The sequence below is a fragment of the Saccopteryx leptura genome, chromosome 1 (assembly GCF_036850995.1).
Source record: "Saccopteryx leptura isolate mSacLep1 chromosome 1, mSacLep1_pri_phased_curated, whole genome shotgun sequence".
In the NCBI taxonomy this organism is placed as follows: Eukaryota; Metazoa; Chordata; class Mammalia; order Chiroptera; family Emballonuridae; genus Saccopteryx; species Saccopteryx leptura.
Window position 1 is genome coordinate 160900934 of NC_089503.1, and position 19565 is coordinate 160920498.

At 36.2% G+C, this 19565-nt stretch overlaps 1 protein-coding gene across 4 annotated transcripts in view; it reads right to left on the minus strand.

Moving 5' to 3' along the window:
- The window catches only part of NIPBL (NIPBL cohesin loading factor), a 213541-nt gene that overhangs the window by 67012 nt on the left and 126964 nt on the right, over positions 1–19565 (minus strand). For all 4 annotated transcript variants that reach the window (XM_066378945.1, XM_066378929.1, XM_066378937.1 and 1 more), the window contains exon 11: positions 4364–4546. In XM_066378945.1, coding sequence (XP_066235042.1) covers positions 4364–4546 — 183 coding nt within the window. The remainder of the gene's footprint in view (positions 1–4363; positions 4547–19565) is intronic.

A 19565-nucleotide genomic window follows, 5' to 3' on the forward strand; every position in this document is an offset into this window, starting at 1 on the left:
TCATTTAAAAAAACCATTCAAACTTTTACAAATGAACCACATGGGGGAAAAAACTACATTGTATGGGACTAGGAAATTCTGACTCAACCTGTTTAATCAGAAATATAAATTAAGGTGTAGAAATTATACCACTTATTTTAGCCTTATGTATCTAGAATTTAAGATTTTTACATGAACTCAGTTTGCTAATATAGATATAAATATTGTGATAATTAAACCACAGCGCTCATTTCAAAGAGTTATTTGATATCAACAACACAATCTAAACTTCAGGATTAATTGAGGCATGTAAAACAATCTTTATCTAGGATTTGGATGAAAAACAGAAATACCTTAAAGCATTTGAATTCTTGAAGGGGAACAGAGTCTGGAGGAAAAGCAACCTTTGAGAAAAGTGTTGCAGAATATGGGTAACCATGTGTACAATTAATTATCAGCCAAGTTAAGCCCACAACTTAGCTATAAATTTAGTAGACTCTAACAACCTAATATCACAAGCCTACATACAGAGATAGAATAAACCTGAATAGTTGTAAATACTCATATATATTGAATTCAGGTCTCCAACAGTATGCTTGTTTAAGCCCAAGAAGAAAAGCATACAAGCTTATGCGTGCTACATAAGCATATTTATGAATGTTACCTTGAATCTGCTAAAATCACCAGTAGGCAGAACTGGCAAACACTTCATCTGACACATCAACTCTGATCCACTAGTGATAGCTGCCTAGAGCATTGTGTTGAGAATTAATTCTGAGCCCTGAGACAAAGCATCGCATTTCAGTAAGAAAGATTGATTAGAAATGTCTGGTCACTGAATGCTGGAGGGCGATACAAGAGACAAATATTTATCATACCTGCTCTAGGGTGTAGCACCACCAAGTTAAAACCAGGATAGAGAACTGATGTGTCCTACGTCTTGGGATCATACACTGGTTGCTGTAGTGACTACTTATTGTTGACAATGAAATACCTTCTAGTCTGTCTAAATTTGACAACCTTGTTTTCTTGTAACTGGCTTCTAATCTGACTCCTTAACTGTGATCAATACTCCAATACGTAAGACAAAATTCTTGCTTGAGTCCTCTAACTGGTTGATATTTAAGGATGCCGACCTCTGGCTCATGCACTCTATCTAGGCTTGTACCCATGTCCTTGTGCAGACTATCAACATCTATACCTTGGCTATTTTACCCTTACATGCCACCCCAGCTATTACTATTCAATAATTTAGTTTGGTTTCAGGTTTTGGACCCTTCTGTCTAATACACTGATAGTTAGACAGAAAAAATAATTTTGTTTCCTCTTCTTTGTGGTCCTAGGCTTGACAGAGCAAGAAAGTTTATAAAAGGACAAATGCAAATGGATATACTTAAACCTTCATGATTAGGCACAAATGTGACTATAAAATATGTGAGGTAGAGGTAGGATTTCCTCCCCTTTTATGATTAGGGTTCTTCCCAGTCCCTTCTCTTAGTGAGGGACTGCCTTATACATAAATATAAATAGGGTGTGCATGTGTGTGTGTAAGAGAGAGAGAGTGAAATAGGTCATTTATAGAATCCATTCACTACATGTTTTTTTCAACAGGTACTGAAATATCTACCAAATCTAAGAAATAACAATTAACAATCAAACTTGTTCACAAAGTATTCTATGATCTCAAACATGACCGACTCAGTCTTTTTGAATTTTAATTAATTTCATAAGAAACCTATTTCATAGAATCTATTCAACTCTATGAGAAAATGCTTGAAATATCTTATAGTTATTAGTAAGTACATACAATATGCTGTACTGGTGGTACTTTATAGGCATTGGAAATTTTTGTTAAAATTCATTAAACTTGAGGCAATTTGGATGAAAATTAGAAAAAACCCTACTTCTATGATACACTGTGTGTTGCAACAGGCTATCAGGAGCCTGGCTCTTTATGGCTAGTTTGTTCTTTCTCTGTTTCCCTCATTACCCTGGAAATAGGGGAAGGAGCTTAATAAAGGGTAGGGCAAAAGCAGGGCTAAAGTTGTTTGTACGTGAGTTTGTTCTTGTATTATTATCAATTATTGTATTATTTTCCATTCAAACAACTAACTATAAACCTACTTTTGCCCCACCCTGCAGAGAGGTACGTAAAGTATGACTTGGGAGTTGTCCACCCTCCCTTTACGAATCTTACCTGTCCTTCCCCAGACCTTACATTTGCTATGCCTTCTAAATTTGAATGGCCTTTCAAAATTACCCGCCCATCCTTCCCCACTCCTTGGTTTTAGATTTTTGGGAAACCAATTTGATTAAACTGCGGTAATATTTCGTTTCCCTTCTCTAAGCAGCATAAACTTGCTACGTGTGTATGTTCATACTACTACATTTTGTATTGCACTGTATTTTCATTACATTTTTTCTTATGGCATAATGACAATTTGGTTGTTTGTCACCTATCAATTGGAATTTTTTATTGCTCACATCAGTGATCTAGTGTTGACTTTTCTGTATTACTTGTACAGAAATAAAGCAAACAACAACAAAACAAAAACAAAAAAAGTCCCAGGAATCTGCTCTAAGATCTCTATAAAAACCCAGAGAAATTTCTCTTTATTTTTAGCAGGGGTTAAAGACCAGGTTCTCTATATACTTTTCAATACACTTGGGCACAGATATAATGGGATCCAGAGCTTTAAGATGTGTTCCTTAAGATGAAACAATAGCTCTCATAAAAGAAACAAGAAAAAGAACAGTGGCTGCACTGACGACAAACATGAGCATGTGTGTGGCTCCCTTCCTATTTTACACTTCGTGGGCATTGCTGATTATACTGTCTTTTTTACTCAACTGTGAGGCAGCTTCACAATTCTCTCCAGCGCAGTAATGCCGGCACACTCTCAATTAACTACTAACTGGAGTTGAAGTGTGATTAGAAATCAATCTGCAATTAAGAAACTTCTCTTTTTTACCTATTCCTTTTAGAAATGGCTGATGTATTAAGGGCAGAGAGGAAGAATGAGGAGAGGCATGTATATAAAGGGGAGCGAGTTTCTGCCTACCAGACTTCCTTTCTTTTCTCCCTTTCCAGAGCATATGTTCCCAAATGACCAAAATATTTGATTCGATTATAATAAAAAGTATTAACTTTAGCCATTGAAATATACTGCACATAAATACATCTCATGATAATACAAATAACAATTATACATATAAATATGCCAGGTTAACTTTGCTATATATTTTATTTCAATCTTAAAACTTTGTTCAGATTTGTTCAGTATTCATAATCTACCGCTGATAGTTCAAGAGCTCACAATTTTAAGACGATCAAAGTAAATGAACATTGATTAAAAACTTTGGAGGAGGTGAAGGGCTTCCATCAGCAATATACATTTAAAAATGACAGCATGCATCTGTCCTTCCTGCCCTTGCTTGTCACACCTCAATCTATGGACACTAGGTGGAAAAGGCAGAACACACTGGTGGTCTTCCCACTTCTTTTGGTCATAATGACTAAGTCAGTTGGCACACAAGTGAAGATCTCCCATAGTCTGTTTCCACTGAATGCCGTTTAAGTCAAACAAGGCTGCTGACCCCTCTTGGCTAGGCTCAATTCTCTTGCTCCAGAAGAAGGAAGATAGGGATAAAAGAGAAGAACTTTTTCAGTGGACCAGTAGGAAGACAGGCGAGGTATAGCAAGTCTAGTGCAAAGACAGGTGATCACAGTGTTGTAGAGAGGTAGCTGTGTAGTGAAGAAGCCAGCTCTGGAAAACAGTGAAACAAGGGAGGAATTCCAGGACACAGCTGGGCAAAAAGGAGAAGCCAGGTCCAATCCATTCACAATTTAGTGATAGTAGGTTTTAAATTATTTTTTTTCACCTGGCTATCCCTTACGTGTCCTTTAAGACTCAACTCAAGTGTCACCTCTTCCAGTAAGCGTTTCCTGAACCCCCAGTATGATTTCTGATGCTAATCCAATGTGCGCCCACATCACCCTGGATTTACTATTATCACTATACTACAATTGTTTACATTCCCTCCCCCATTATAATGACAGCTCTTCAAAGATGGGCCACATCTTATCTGTATTTTTATTCTCAATGTTGAGCACATATACCAGAGTAGGAGCTCAATCAACGTCAGGTAAATGCATAAAGACATATACATGTTACTTAACACTGATTATAAACCATTAAAAATTTTTTTTCTTGGTGCCAACTGATCTCTTTTATCACATATTTTTAAAGTATAAAAAAAATCTTGCTATATTATTAAGAATTAAATCACTGTACTCTTTGCTAACCCAAAAAATTATAAATGACACAAACATATCAATCTGCTTTTTAATTCTAAAGTAACAACGGAGTTACATTATACTTACATTCAAAAGTTTCATCACTATCATTATCTTCATCTGAACTTATTTCAGCATATTTTGGCTTTTCATTAACTGTGCTACGCTTGCGTTTATTCATTTTCACACGTTCACAAAGTGGCATGGTGGATTCAATTTCTGCCAGGAGTTCGGGGGGTAATTCTTTCAACACTGATTGATCTATACTACCTATTAATGAAAGGTAAGAAAAAAATGTCAACATGACGATAAAAGGGAAATTTTAATTAAACTGCTACAATAAAAATAAAATATATTTATAAAAGTTTTATAAATCACCTTTGTATTTTAATAAAACTTATTCACGTTTACGACTATAACTATCTTTTTCTTTTTAAGCGTGTGCAAGAGAGAAAAAGAGACAGACAGACAGGAAGAAAGAGAGATGAGAAGCATCAACTTGTAGTTGCGGTGCTTTAGTTGTTCACTGACTGCTTTCTCATACATGCTTTGATGGGGGAGGAGAGGTTCCAGTCGAACCAATGAACCCTTGCTCAAGTCAGCGATCTCTGGACTCAAGCCAGCGACCACAGGGTCATGTCTATGATCCCACAGTCAAGCCAGAGACCCCATGCTCAAGCTGGTGAGTGTGTGCTCAAGCTGGCTACCCGAAACTGGGTCCCCAGGTAGATGCTCTATCCACGTAGTTCCACCACCTGGTCAGGCACAACTGTAAGTCTTAACCCTAAAGTGATAATGCAGTTTTTATACATATTTTAAAAATGTGCTAATAAGTTATTATCATCAATTTTTGATATAATACCATCTGAAAAAAGTTTCTGAAACTAGAGATCCACTAGCATTATCAAGTACATTTATGGTTCATCTCTTGGTAGCACCCAGATTTGATTTATAGAAATCTAAAGCAGCTATTTTAAAAGTATTGCTATCCTTCTGTATAAAAGAGAAGAACTGAAGGATACTTATCATCTCCTTTTCTTCCTCCATGATTTTGGTGGCTGTATAGTGGCTGGAACAAGAGTTTAAATGCTTTTACCTAACAATAACTATTTGAGAGGCATGATAATGCCTTTAAGTATTAAGGAGAATTTCCTCAAATAGATAAAACAAAAAAATACATTTAACTAAAAATAATAGAAACATGAAAAGTAGGACAAATAGAACAAAAATATTTTAAAATATAAATGTCTATAACCGAAAATAGTAAATTCAAATTTGTTATGAAATAAGTTCACATTTTCCCATGAAAGAATAAAGACAGAATATATATATTAACATAATAAAATAAAAACTAACATAATACTGCCTAATCCTACAGACAGATACACAAACACACAAACCGCTGTTATGAAGAAATAAATTATTAATATCCTGTTGAGAGCTACAAAATAAAGTAGAAGTAGCAAAATCTATTTTGAGGACAATATGTTCTTGATGAGTATTAAAGATGACAATTTTAACTTTACTTACCCCAAGTAAATCTTTAAATACAAATATAAAAATGATGTCTTACCTGCAAAATTTTAGGAATTAGGAGCAAAGAATACCATACTGGTTTACAGCAGAGAATTTTAGTAACTATAGTCAACATTCAAATGATAATGTGCTTATATAAAAAAATAAAAATAAATCATGAAAAAAATGGGTACTGATTAAGACAATTTCAAAGCCTCAAGAACATACATTACTAGTAATATAAAACTAATTAATCTCAAATAACCCTTTTGTATTTTTTATGAACTTTTACTCAACATCATGAAGAAGTTATTTCAGTAACTTTTAATCTTCCAGCCTTTTAAGGACATGTACAGCAACAATTTTACCGAACAAAGATGTAATAATCATGACTGGTAATCCAGTCGTCCCTCGCCATATTACGGTTCACTGTTTGCGGTCTCACTGTATCACAGATTTTTTTTTTCATATTTTCCCGAAGCTGGAAATGGGGAGGCTCCCGCATGCGCCAGACTGGGGTCCACCCAGCACGCCCACCAGGGGGCGATGCTCTGCCCATCTTGGGGCATCACTCTGCCGCAATCAGAGCCATTCCAACGCCTGAGGCAGAGGCCACAGAGCCATCCTCAGCGCCCGGGCAAACTTTGCTCCAGTGGAGCCTTGGCTAAGGGAGGGGAAGAGAGAGACAAAGAGGAAGGAGAGGGGGAGGGGTGGAGAAGCAGATGGGTGCTTCTCCTGTGTGCCCTGTCCGGGAATCGAACCCAGGACTCCTGCACGCCAGGCCAACACTCTACCACCGAGCCAACTGGCCAGGGCCTGTAGTGCGGATTTTTAAATTGTATCTATCAAATTTTGTATCATGGATTTTCTGTTGTATTGCGGGATTTTGTGGTATATAGGTATTTTTATATATTTATATTTGAATTATTTTTGTAGTAAAATAAGCATTTTATAGCCTAAAAAATAAAAAATATAAAAATATTAATTAAAACATATTAAAAGAATATTAAATTGAAATAAAGCCTTAAAATATACATAAATAATTAAATATAAGGTCGCTACTTCGTGGATTTTTGCCTATTGCAGGGGGTTCTGGAACCTAACACTCACGACAGATGAGGGAGCACTGGTATTCCAAAACTCCATTGCTGAGAATCCTGACATACTAATATTGAGCATAAATTATCTGTGTAATTTTCAAAACATATATTTCTTTGTATTGGCTTTCTTAATTAAATTGTCATTTATCAGTGAGGTCTACTTTTTAGAATATTGGTAGAAGTAAAAAAATATATATATATCAATTTTAGCTTTGGGTTTGTCGGTTTCTTCATTCCCAAGGTAAACACACTCCAATCTCATTTAAAAACCCTTAATGTTTTGAATACCTCTGATTAAATACATTTTTTAATGGAAGAACCATGTCTTCTAATATATATTTTTCCTTTGCCACATGACCTATAATAACTACGCACGCGCGCACACACACGTGTGTGTGTGTGTATATATATATATGTATATGGTCAACAAATGCTTCCTGATTCCTAACTTTGTGGTTCAATTTCTTATGTTCACTTACAGATATACATCCTGTATAGTTTCTGATTTGCTGTATTTTATAGACAAATACATTTCCAATATTTTTTTAAAATAGAAATCTTTTTTGTACTACCAGAAACATTATAATCTTTTTGGTTTATAAACTAGGATAACATAAAGTATTTGGCCTTTGTGAAATTTTTTAAAAAGTAGATTTACCTAACTGGTTATGTTCTGCTTAAATTCCCATTCACAAAGACATAATGACTTGATAATAACAACCTAGGAATAAAAGTATCCTGCAGATTAATATACAATAAATAAAGGTTTATGGTATGTATTGGTACTAACACTCTCTTTACAGTGGTTTATTATATCCCTAGAGCAAAGACTCTGCTCTCTTCTCTCCCTCTTTATTTTTTTATTTTTATTTTTCTGTATTTTTCTGAAATGAGAAGCCGAGAGGCAGACAGACAGATTCCCACATGTGCTGGACCGGGGGATCCGCCTGGCAAGCTCACCAGGGAGCGATGCTCTGCCTATCTAGGGGCATTGCTTTGCTGCTGCAACAGGAGCCATTCTAGTGCCTAAAGTGGAGGACGTGGAACCAGCCTCAGCACCCAGGCCAACTTTGTTCCAATGGAGCCTTAGCTGTGAGAGGGGGAGAGGGAGAGAGGGGGAGGGGGAGAGGGGGAGAGGGGGAGAGGGGGAGAGAAAAGAGGGAGAAGGGAAGGGTGAAGAAGCAGATGGCCGCTTCTCATGTGTGCCCTGGCCAGGAATTGAGCCTGGGACTTCCACAGGCTGGGCCAACGCTTTACCACTGAACCAATCAGTCAGGGCTCTTCTTTCCCTCTTTAAAAAAATATTTCTCACAATAGCCAACCACAGAAAACTTGTGTTGTATATTAGGTAAGGCAGGTTATCAAACTGTGTTCAGTTTCTTTATTATAGTCTACTGTCCTTTATTCCCCAAATTAAGAAGATCAGATTTAAGAGCTACCCTATTCTGTAGATTTTAACCTCCATACAACTTTGAAAGTTACACTAAAATAATTCAAAAAGCAAATGTTTCATTTCTGATGATGACCCAATTTAAAGAAATCCAGCAATGGTTCATGTCTCTCAGTGTACTACTGTCCTTCAAAAAGGACCCTGAATAGAAATGTCAACCCACATCTATGCACTTTCTGAATTAACAACATCCTTTCTTCCTTTTTATAAAACACTATAAAGTGATTCAGCCACATCCCTTCATTACTAAGCGTAAGAAAGAAAATGCTTGACTTTCCAATACTCACACTCAGGGTCTTTAACACATCATCAAGGATCAAATAAGTGATTCAGTTTCAAGAGAAATGAATAAAAAGCAAGTACTTCAAATGATCCTTATGACATATTTGGTTACATTCTTTTCCCTGAATTAGAGAATAATCCTTTAAATGAACCATAATGTCTCACTATATTGATTAGATGATTTTAGAGATTATTACTTGCTGAGTTATTTATTCTTAAAAAGTTCAGACTGTTAAAAAAAAAAAAAAGTTCAGACTGTTAGTACTTTGTGATTCTCTCTTACCTAATTTCTCCCATTCCAACAATCTTATTCTTTAAGTCAGGTGTATGAATGCCATAATATTTTAAGTTATTTGCTTGAGGGCTAATGCTATTTAGTCACAATTTTGTGAGGTATCATTCTTCCAGTATATGTAGATAAATATTCCATTAGATATAGTATGCCTCTATTTTCTGGTTCTAATAAGGCTAAAGAATACATTTACTTCTAGATGTGCTAAATTTTAGCAATCATTTTGGGTTTGTATTATAAATTACTCATACTAGCACATTAACAAGATTATTAAAACCAGAGCCATCAAAAACATAAAAAGTCCCAAAAATCACTGATTTGATATCAGTGTTTTTTTGTTTTTGTTTTGTTTTGTTTTTATGGAAAAACAATCCTGAGATAAAAATAAACCATGCCAGCTAATGAAGTCTTCAGGACTGAAGCTTCAGACAATGGAAACCATCATGTTCAGAAATAAATCAAGAAAACTCATATAAACCTCAATTATAAGCCATAAAAAAATCTTAAAGAGGCATAATGTAATTCAGTGAGAATTCTTTCAATAACCTACCCATATGACAAAGGAATAGCATTAAATAAACCTTTAACTTCAATCAGGGACAAAAAAAATTTCAGCAATCTGCCCCTCTTGTTACCCCAAGTTAACATGGTTTGAAGATACCTATTTTTTTGGTGCAAACAGTCCCTAAATGCAAGCCAACGTTTTTATTTGAAGCCACTGATAGAAAGAGTATCCAAGGAGTAAAAACTGCTGATGACATAGCCCTAAAAAAGGGTAACATTTATGAGGCAGAAACACAAGGAAGCAACCTAAAGAGAAACTGAAAGATTGTGGGGTTCCACTACAAGAAGAGGACACTGAATGCTCACATGGATTCTACCTAGAATCCAAGGTTACCTAACTGGATGGCAGAACTGGAGGAAAAGAGGAAGATGGTACACAAGGGACCAAAATCCACACTGAATGTAGGAACAAGGAAGATTGACAAATAAGAACCTTGACCTCAGAGGAAGGCTTTGACATGTATATTTAGCAATTATTTGAAAAAAGCAAAAGCAAACTAGGAGAAAGGAGACAGCATTTTCTGATGCTAAGTCTCCTTTGTAAAGTGAAAATTAAGGAACCCAAAATTCATATTTTCTACAATAGATGTTAACAGGGCAATAAGAGGGGGATACGTTTATGATGGAGGAGGTGGAGGGCTTAGTTAGGAAAGAGAATAAGGTTAAGACAACATCTTCTAGAAGAAATGAGTCAGGAAATAGAGAGGTTTCTTTTCTTTTTGTTTTGATGGTTTAGGATAAATGGAAGTGATGTAAAATGAGATAATTTAGTAAAAAGTTTGCCTTGCCTGACCAGGCGATAGCGCAGTGGATAGAGCGTCAGACTGGGACGCGGAGGACCCAGGTTCAAAACCCTGAGGTTGCCAGCTTGAGCATAGGTTCATCTGGTTTGAGCAAGACTCACCATCTTGAGCCCAAGGTCGTTGGCCTGAACAAGAGATCACTCGGTCTGCTGTAGCCCCCCAGTCAAGGCAGAAATGAGAAATAATCAATGAGAAACTAAGGTGCCGCAATGAAGAATTGATACTTCTCATCTCTCTCCCTTTTGGTCTGTGTGTTCCTATCTGTCCCTCTCTCTGTCTCTGTCACCAAAAAAAAGAAAAAGAAAAAAAAATTTGCCTTAATTTTGGTAAAGAATCAGAGACCCCAGGTACTGGTTAGAAGTCAAATAATGCTTGTTCAGAATTACAAAACCATTTAATATTTTTTTAAAAAGACCAGCAGTTAATTCATTAGTGGTAGGTGAGGGGTGGTCAGTCAAATCAATCTACAGTTACTCTCTTTATAATACACTTCGAGAAATATTCCTAAAACTAATGCAAAGAATCATTATATAATCACTAGACACCATTATAACCTAAGCACTAGCCAACAATTTTCAAGTTGCAGGTTGTAACCCCTAAGTAACTTGTGAAATCAATTTTGTGGGTCTTGACTAGCAGTTGTGTTTAAAATACAGTGAAAATATCAGTGTTTTACCAGTATTAAGGGTAGGTATTATTATGTGTTTGCATGTATTAGGTCACGAGATGCATTTTATTTATGTTAGGTCACAATAAAAAAAAATTGGAGTCACCTGACTGGTGGTGGCATGGATAGAGCATCAACCTGGGACGCTGAGGACCCAGGTTTGAAACCCTGAGGTTGCTGACTTGAGCATGGGATCATCCAGCTTGAGTGTGGGATCACTGAAATGATCCCATGCTTAATGGCTGAGCCAAAGGTCGCTGGCTTGAAGCCCAAGGTTGCTGGCTCAGCTGGAGTCCCTCACTGCCTGATCTCAAAGGCACACAGGAGAAGTAATCAATGAACAACTAAAGTGCTACATCTCATCTCTATACTTTCCTATCTTCTGTCTCTCTCTCTTAAAAAAATAAATTTGGAGTCTTTTAAGTTTAATGGTTGCCACTTCTCTCAAAATAGGAGAGTCAATTCAAGTTGAAAAGACTTTCTAGGTTAATCTAACTCAATAATGTGTGGGCTTAAAACAATGTTTTTTAAGCTATAGGTCAATGAAAGATAAACAACAAATTGAGTAATATACCTGTACTCAAAATTAATCATATTGATTTTACTCATTATAAGTTGACACAATACTGACTACTTTGTATCAGAGAACTTAATCAGTGCCTGTAATTCTGACATAAAAGTTGCCAATGTTATGATTTTGAAGCCCTATGACAGTAAAATCTTGGATTACTCAGAAATTACTCTTCTATTTATCTCTGATGTAAATCTTTCTAAAAAGCCTTGCCGCCATCTTTTAAAAACAGGACATCTTGACTCATAATCATTATTATAAAGCTCAAGTTTTCCATGATGCATTTATACTGTAATACCTTTAGAAGTTTACTGCTATGCATAAGATTGATTGAGACGATATGAAATGATCCAAGCTTTGCTTCTGAGTTCTGTAGATCTACTTGTAATTTGTTGAAATGAGTATACTCACACTTTGCCAAGGGTGTAGAAAATATAACACACAGCCAACAGTATTTAACCCTTTAACCCATTTATACCATTTGTGGAAATTTATCCAAAGGACATTTGTAGAACAAAAGCAAAAAAGCTTAATGAAGAAAGATGTTTAGGTCAGTTTTATCTATTGTAACATCAAAATGTCTAACAGGGGAATACAAGTGTAGATGACATTAAGGATAATTATGAACTAACTATATTGATCCACACAGATAGTAAATGTAGAGAAAACAATGCAAAATGGTAAGTATAACATGTTGCATCTAACTATTTGTAACAGGAGTTGAAAGAAATAAGTGTTAAATATTATACTAACTTAATAGATAAATTTTCCTTTGGCCCTGATCAGCAGGCTCAGTGGGTAAGCATTGGCCCAGCAAAAGGATTCAATCCCCAGTTAGGGCACATAAGAGAGGTAACCATCTGCATCTCTCCCCTTCCCTCTCCCCCTTCTCTATCTCTCTTCTTCTTCCCCTCTGGCAGCCAGTGGTTCGATTGGTTTCAGTGTCAGCTCCAAGCACTGAGGATAGCTTAGTTGGTCAGAGTGTCAGCTTTAGGTGCTAAAAATAGCTTGGTTGATTTGAGCATCAGCCCTAGATCTGGGTCTGGGCACATATGGGGGATCTGTCTTACTATCTCCCCTCCTCTCATTTAAAAAAAAAAGATTAATTTTCCTAAAGAAATATAATATTAATTTTAGGGAAACAAGAAAAAGATTATTGATTATATGTGAGGGATTAGTGGGTTTTCAACAGAGAAAGATGAGGTGGAGTGATGAGGGAGGAGTGGAAGATGTAGGACAGGAGTAAAGATATAGGAGTTGGTAGCCAGAATAAGTTTTGGGAAGTTTGAGTAGTTTGCTCGCAAAAGAACAAGATATTTAATAGGGAAAATAGGTAAGCCTGGAAAAGTAGGTAAGGCTCTTACATTAGTCTTTCTGAGGAATAACGGAATCAGAATGTGCTTTAGAAATGTTACTTTAGCAATAATTTATGAGGTGACTTGGAAGGGTGAGACATTAAAAAGGAAATCTTCTAAGAACTATTTGATATGTCTCTGTGAAAAGTATGAAAGATAGCAGTATGAATTTAACCATTTTGGAAAACTGTTATGTCACTATTATATACTTATATCAAACTTCAGGAAGAAATATTTAGATTAAAATACTATTAACTATTTAACATATTAAAATTAAGTAGAAACAAAAAAAGGAATCAAGGACAATAAAATTCACATACTGATATTTGATATTTAAGCATTTTAATCAATCTCATCAAGTATTAAATTATATGATTAGGCCCTGGCTGGTTAGCTCAGCGGTAGAGCATTGGCCCGGTGTGTGGAGGTCCTGGGTTTGATTCCCGGCCAGGGCACACACAGAAGAAGCGCTCATCTGCTTCTCCACCCTTCCCCCTCTCCTTTCTCTCTCTCTCTCTCTTCCCCTCTGGCAGCCAAGGCTCCATTGGAGCCAAGTTGGCCCAGGCACTGAGGATGGTACCATGGGCTCCACCTCAGGTGCTAGAATGGCTCTGACTGCAGAACAACGCCCCAGAGGGGCCAAGCCTCGCCCCTTGGTAGGCAGGCTGGGTGGGTCTCGGTAGGGAGCATGCGGGAATCTGTCTGCTTGTCACCCCCCCCCCCCCGCTTCTCACTTCAGAAAAATAATAAATAAATAAGTAAATAAATAAAATTTATGATTATTCTACTGACTACTGTTATACTAGGCTGAATGTATAGAGAATTTTAGCATTATCTGTCTTATAATATTTTAGAAAAAACATTTTCTAACAATGTGAGGAATGGCTTATTTTTTATTACATTCTTACTACACATGGCTGAAAAACAGTGTTTAATTTTTAGCTAATCTAGCTTAACCTCACTTCTTCTACACTGCAGTAAAAATTAGCCAAATTTTAAGTTCTCTAAATTTATTGTGCTTTTTCCTTCTGCCTTCCTATTAAAAAATAAAACACACAATCCTCTAATGCCTTTGTATTCACACAGCACCCTTTTCCTTAAGAACATAACATGGTCACTGCATCTTTAGTTACTTATAATATCCTTGAGTTCATAAATTTGATAAAGTCATAGACTATTGTGTCTTCAGTATCTAGCACATTGTACAAAATGTTAAAGATGGCCAAAAATATTTACTGAATGCTTAGTGTAATGATTAGAATTTGTAAGAAGAAACTTTACAGCTTAAATAAAATTATTTCTTAAATCTTGAAAGCAGTTCTTAGTTGTTTAATATTGGTAATTACAGAAAAGTTTAACCACAAAATGAAAAGTAGAGAAAGAATTTCATAATTGACATGTGAGACATATAAAATATTTTATTTTATTTATTTTATTTTTGTCAGAGAAAGAGTCAGAGAGAGGGATAGACAGGGACAGACAGACAGGAACAGAGAGTTTTAAGGTGTTGCGGGTTGCAACACCTTAGTTGTTTTGTTTTTTTGTTTGTTTTTTTACAGAGACAGAGAGAAAGTCAGAAAGGGACAGACAGACAGGAATGGAGAGATGAGAAGTAGCAATCATCACTTTCTCATTGCACATTGCGACACCTTAGTTGTTCATTGATTGCTTTCTCATATGTGCCTTGACCACGGGCCTTCAGCAGACTGAGTAACCCCTTGCTGGAGCCAGCGACCTTGGGTCCAAGCTGGTGAGCTTATTGCTCAAACCAGATGAGCCTGCGCTCAAGCTGGGGACCTCGAGGTCTCGAACCTGGGTCCCCAGCATCCCAGTCTGAAGCTCTATCCACTGTGCCACTGCCTGGTCAGGCCGTATAAAATATTTTAAAAGCAATTGAAATCTGTATTTATTTGTTAGATATTTATATTCAATGCATTAATTATATATTAATAATTTAATATATAGCCCCCCTACATGTAAATAAGTATTACAAATATTAAATACCCTACTAAATATTATATTTGGCTAATTTCATGCTACCTTGATAAATATTGGATAGGAACTAAAAAAATAAAACTGTCCAGATCAATCTTTTCATATACGCTAAGATTCTTATATAGAAGTGGGAAATGCAAATTTTATGTCTTATTTGCCATGGAATAAACAATATAGTTATCATATCCACCTATATAAAACTTCAACTTTATATATCTGTATTAGGTTCAGCAAACTACAACCTATGGGCTCAAATCTGCTCCACCACTTGTTTCGTATATAAAGTTTTATTAGAATACAGCGACAGAATAATTTACACATTACCTATGGTTGCTTCTGTACTACAATGTTAGAGATAAGTGTCCCATAAAGCCTAAAATATTTGGGCCTTTACAGAAAAATTTTGCTGACCTGTGCTCTATAACATGCCATATTTTACTTAAAAAGGAACAAAGTGCCACCCACCTATATATAACTATGTAAATTATATAGCTAAATTCTGTAGAGTTCAGGTCACTGCAAATTTGTTTATATAACAAAGACAAAATACCAAGGTTTGGATTATAACTGAAAAAACACTGTAACAAATGAGGCGGGCAAAAGAAAAGATTTTAAGAAATATCTGGTTTTAAGTACCACAGTTTTGATAGTAACATAGCATTTTTATCAATGCGCAGCTATCAAATCACTATGAAGAAAAACTATAAAAAGAAATGTGCTTTCTAGGAAGTCTATTATGTAAAAGGCAATTTACTACTACTTAATACAGAAAGTAGGAAGGAGGTATCAAATGGTTTTTTCCTTGTATATACAGTGAGAAAAATCAAAGATAGAAGCACAACCTAATTTTATATCTCAAGGAATAAAAAAAAGAACCAAGCCCAAAGTTAGCAGAAGTAAGGGAAATAACAAAGATCAGAGCATAAATAAATATAATAGACTAAAAAGAGCAATGAAACTAAGCTGCTTTTATAAAATATAAAGAGCCAAAACTTTAGCTAAATTTACCAAATAAAATAAAATAAAGCTAAAGAGAACTTAATATTGCAAACGAGAGAGGAGACATTAACACTGATACCACATGAATAAAAAAGTATAATAGACTATTATGAGCAGTTATATACCAACAAATGGGACAACCTAGAGAAAATGGATAAATTCCAAGAAATATACAACTTACCAAGATAGAATCATGAAGAAATAAAAAAATCTGAACAGACCAATTACTAGGAGACTGAATTAGTAATAAAAAACCTCCCAACAAAGGCCAAGACAAAATGTTTCCAGTAGTAAACTTTATAAAACATTTAAGGAAGACAGACTTAACACCATTTCTTCTCAATCCCCCCCCCCCCAAAAAAAAAAGAAGTGGAGAGAACACTTTCATTTTATGAAGCCAGCCCTAACAGCAAAACCAGACAAGGACATTATAAGAAAGAAAATTACAAACTGAAACCTTCGATGAACATAGATTCAGAAGCCCTCAACAAAATATTGGCAAATCAAATCCAGCAATGCATTAAAAGGATCATATACCATAATTTAAATGGGATTTATTCTAGGGATGCAGGAATGGGTTAATTCTGCAAATCAATCAATGTGATATTACACTAAAAAAATGAAGAACAGAAATAATATGGTCATATAAATAAATGCAGAAAAACCATTTAACAAAATTCAAAATCCACTCATGAAAACATCTCTCAATAAACTGAACAGAAGAAACAAACCTCACCATGATAGAGACTGTATATGACAAGTCCACAGTTAACGTCTTCTTACTCAATGACCAAAAGTAGAAAGCTCTCCCTCTAAGACCAGGAACAAGTTAAGGATGCCCAGTTTAGCTACTTTTACTAAAGTATTGGAAGTCCTAACCAAAGCAACTTGCCAAGAAATAAAGTCATCCAATTCAGAAAGGAAGAAGTAAAATGTCTTTACATGCAGATGATATATTATATACAGAAAATGCTATCTTCACGCCTATCGCCACTGCAGCATTATTTACAATAGCCAAGATGTGGAAATAACTCAAGTTGTTTAGTCCATTGATGAATGAATGGATATAGAAATGTGGCACATATACAGTGGAATATTCTTCAGTCACAAAAAGGAAGGAATTCTGCCATTTGAAAAAACACAAATGGACTATGAGAACATTATGCTAATTATGTCTTTTTTTTTTTCTTAAATCAACAAACTGATCAGTATTTCTTTATTTATTTATTCATTTTAGAGAGGAGGAGAGAGAGAGAGACAGAGAGAAAGGAGAGACAGGGGGGAGGAGCTAGAAGCATCAACTCCCATATGTGCCTTGACCAGGCAAGCCCAGGGTTTCGAACCGGCGACCTCAGCATTTCCAGGTCGACGCTTTATCCACTGCGCCACCACAGGTCAGGCAATTATGTCTATTTCTACAGATAAGAAAACCTTACAGAAGCTCTATCCTCAGGCTGGCTTGAGAGATGAAAAGTAAAGGGAATACCACTAGAAACTTTAATATATTTAACCTTTATGAAAAAATTTCTGCCTAAAGAATCTCTTTAAATTAATATCAAATATCTAATAAGCAAATTATAGACCAAAAGAATTTTATGAATGAAAATCATGGACAAAAATTTTCAAAATATTACTCTGAGATCACATTCAACAACAGCTAGGTATATATTAAGCCAACTTCTATAATAAATATTCTCCAAATATTTCCTAAAGGTATCATCACTGCTAAAAAAGTCTTTACAAAATTAAAAACTTAAGCTTTTGTGAAAAGTATTTTATACAACTAATCAAATGAACCAAAATAAAATTCTGCATCACTATTAAAAATTCTGAATATTACAATCACACATACTTTACCAAGAATTCCTTAACTTAGGAATTGATAAACTATGTCAACTATTCACTCTTAGAAACCTTACTTTCTCTCAAATTTACATAAGGTTAGAGTCCTAAACATAATCCAACTAGACTGTTCAGTGCTACATACAAGGCAACTAGCTAATGCATTTTAGTGATCAACATTTGTTGGGTTAACTGCCACAGTAATAACTGAGGTGAAGTAAGTGCCACTAATAATGACTACAATCATTAGCTAATCAAATAAGCACTATAGTTTAAATGCCATAAAATCTCAAATACCAAGTGGCATGGGATATTGAAAATAGTGAGTGATGGAATTGATAATGGCATACAAGTTGGAAGGAAGCAGGGGAAGGAAGTAAAACAGGTTCCATTGGATATTAAGCTATTTTGAGACACTCTGTAATGTAAAAAATTAAAATCAAATTGTTCATGTGTAATTACAGATACTAAACTGTTAATACTTTTAAGGCATGTTGATGATAATTAACAGTCTTAAATATATATATATATTGTATTTTTCTGAAGCTGGAAACGGGGAGAGACAGTCAGACAGACTCCCGCATGCGCCTGACCGGGATCCACCTGGCACGCCCACCAGGGGCGACCCGCTCTGCCCACCAGGGGGCGATGCTCTGCCCCTCCGGGGCGTCACTCTGCCGCGACCAGAGCCACTCTAGTGCCTGGTGCAGAGGCCAAGGAGCCATCCCCAGCGCCCGGGCCATCTTTGCTCCAATGGAGCCTCGGCTGCGGGAGGGGAAGAGAGAGACAGAGAGGAAGGGGGGGTGGAGAAGCAAATGGGCGCTTCTCCTATGTGCCCTGGCTGGGAATCGAACCCAGGTCCCCTGCACGCCAGGCCGACGCTCTACCGCTGAGCCAACCGGCCAGGGCCAAAGATTTAAGATTTTATAATTTTAATTTGGAGACATACTATACATTAGGGTATATACTAAGATAATATTCTTAGTAAAATATTTTAACAATAAAGATATTTTTACATTTAATATATTTTAATAGGCAGATATTTCTTAAATGTTAAAGGTTTTATAAAAGGCTGTGTTTGTTCTCCACCTCCATTCCCCCAGCTGACAAGAAACAAGATGATGATAAAACACTGGGATGACGATAGAAGCAAGAGAATAGAACTGATACTGAACCAATCTTGAAATAGTTACAGAGCAAAATAAAGGAAAAGTGTAAAAACTAATCAGACATGAATATGAGTACATCTCCTCTGAATATTAATAAAAACTAGGTAGTTGACAGGGTAAAAAGAGTTATTACAAAGTTTAGGGAACAGAAAGTAGAAAACTGTAGCTTTTGAGGTAGGATGGAAACTTAAGGTATGAAAGCACAATTTTAATTTATACATGAAGAAAGCTTTTTCTGAACATAGGGGTAACAGTCTCTATTTGTTACATAGGCATTTAATAGGCTCTTATTATATTATATACCATGTGTTATGCTAGGTACTAGTGATATACACAAATCCCCACAGAAATCAAGTCACTTTACAGTTAATATGTTCACACAAAAGACAAAAATAGGCCCTGGCCGGTTGGCTCAGTGGTAGAGCGTAGGCCTGGCGTGCAGAAGTCCCAGGTTCGATTCCCGGCCAGGGCACACAGGAGCCGCGCCCATCTGCTTCTCCACCCCTCCCCCTCTCCTTCCTCTCTGTCTCTCTCTTCCCCTCCCGCAGCCGAGGCTCCATTGGAGCAAAGATGGCTGGGGCGCTGGGGATTGCTCCTTGGCCTCTGCCCCAGGCGCTAGAGTGGCTCTGGTCGCAATAGAGCGATGCCCCGGGGGGGGGGGGCAGAGCATTGCCCCCTGGTGGGC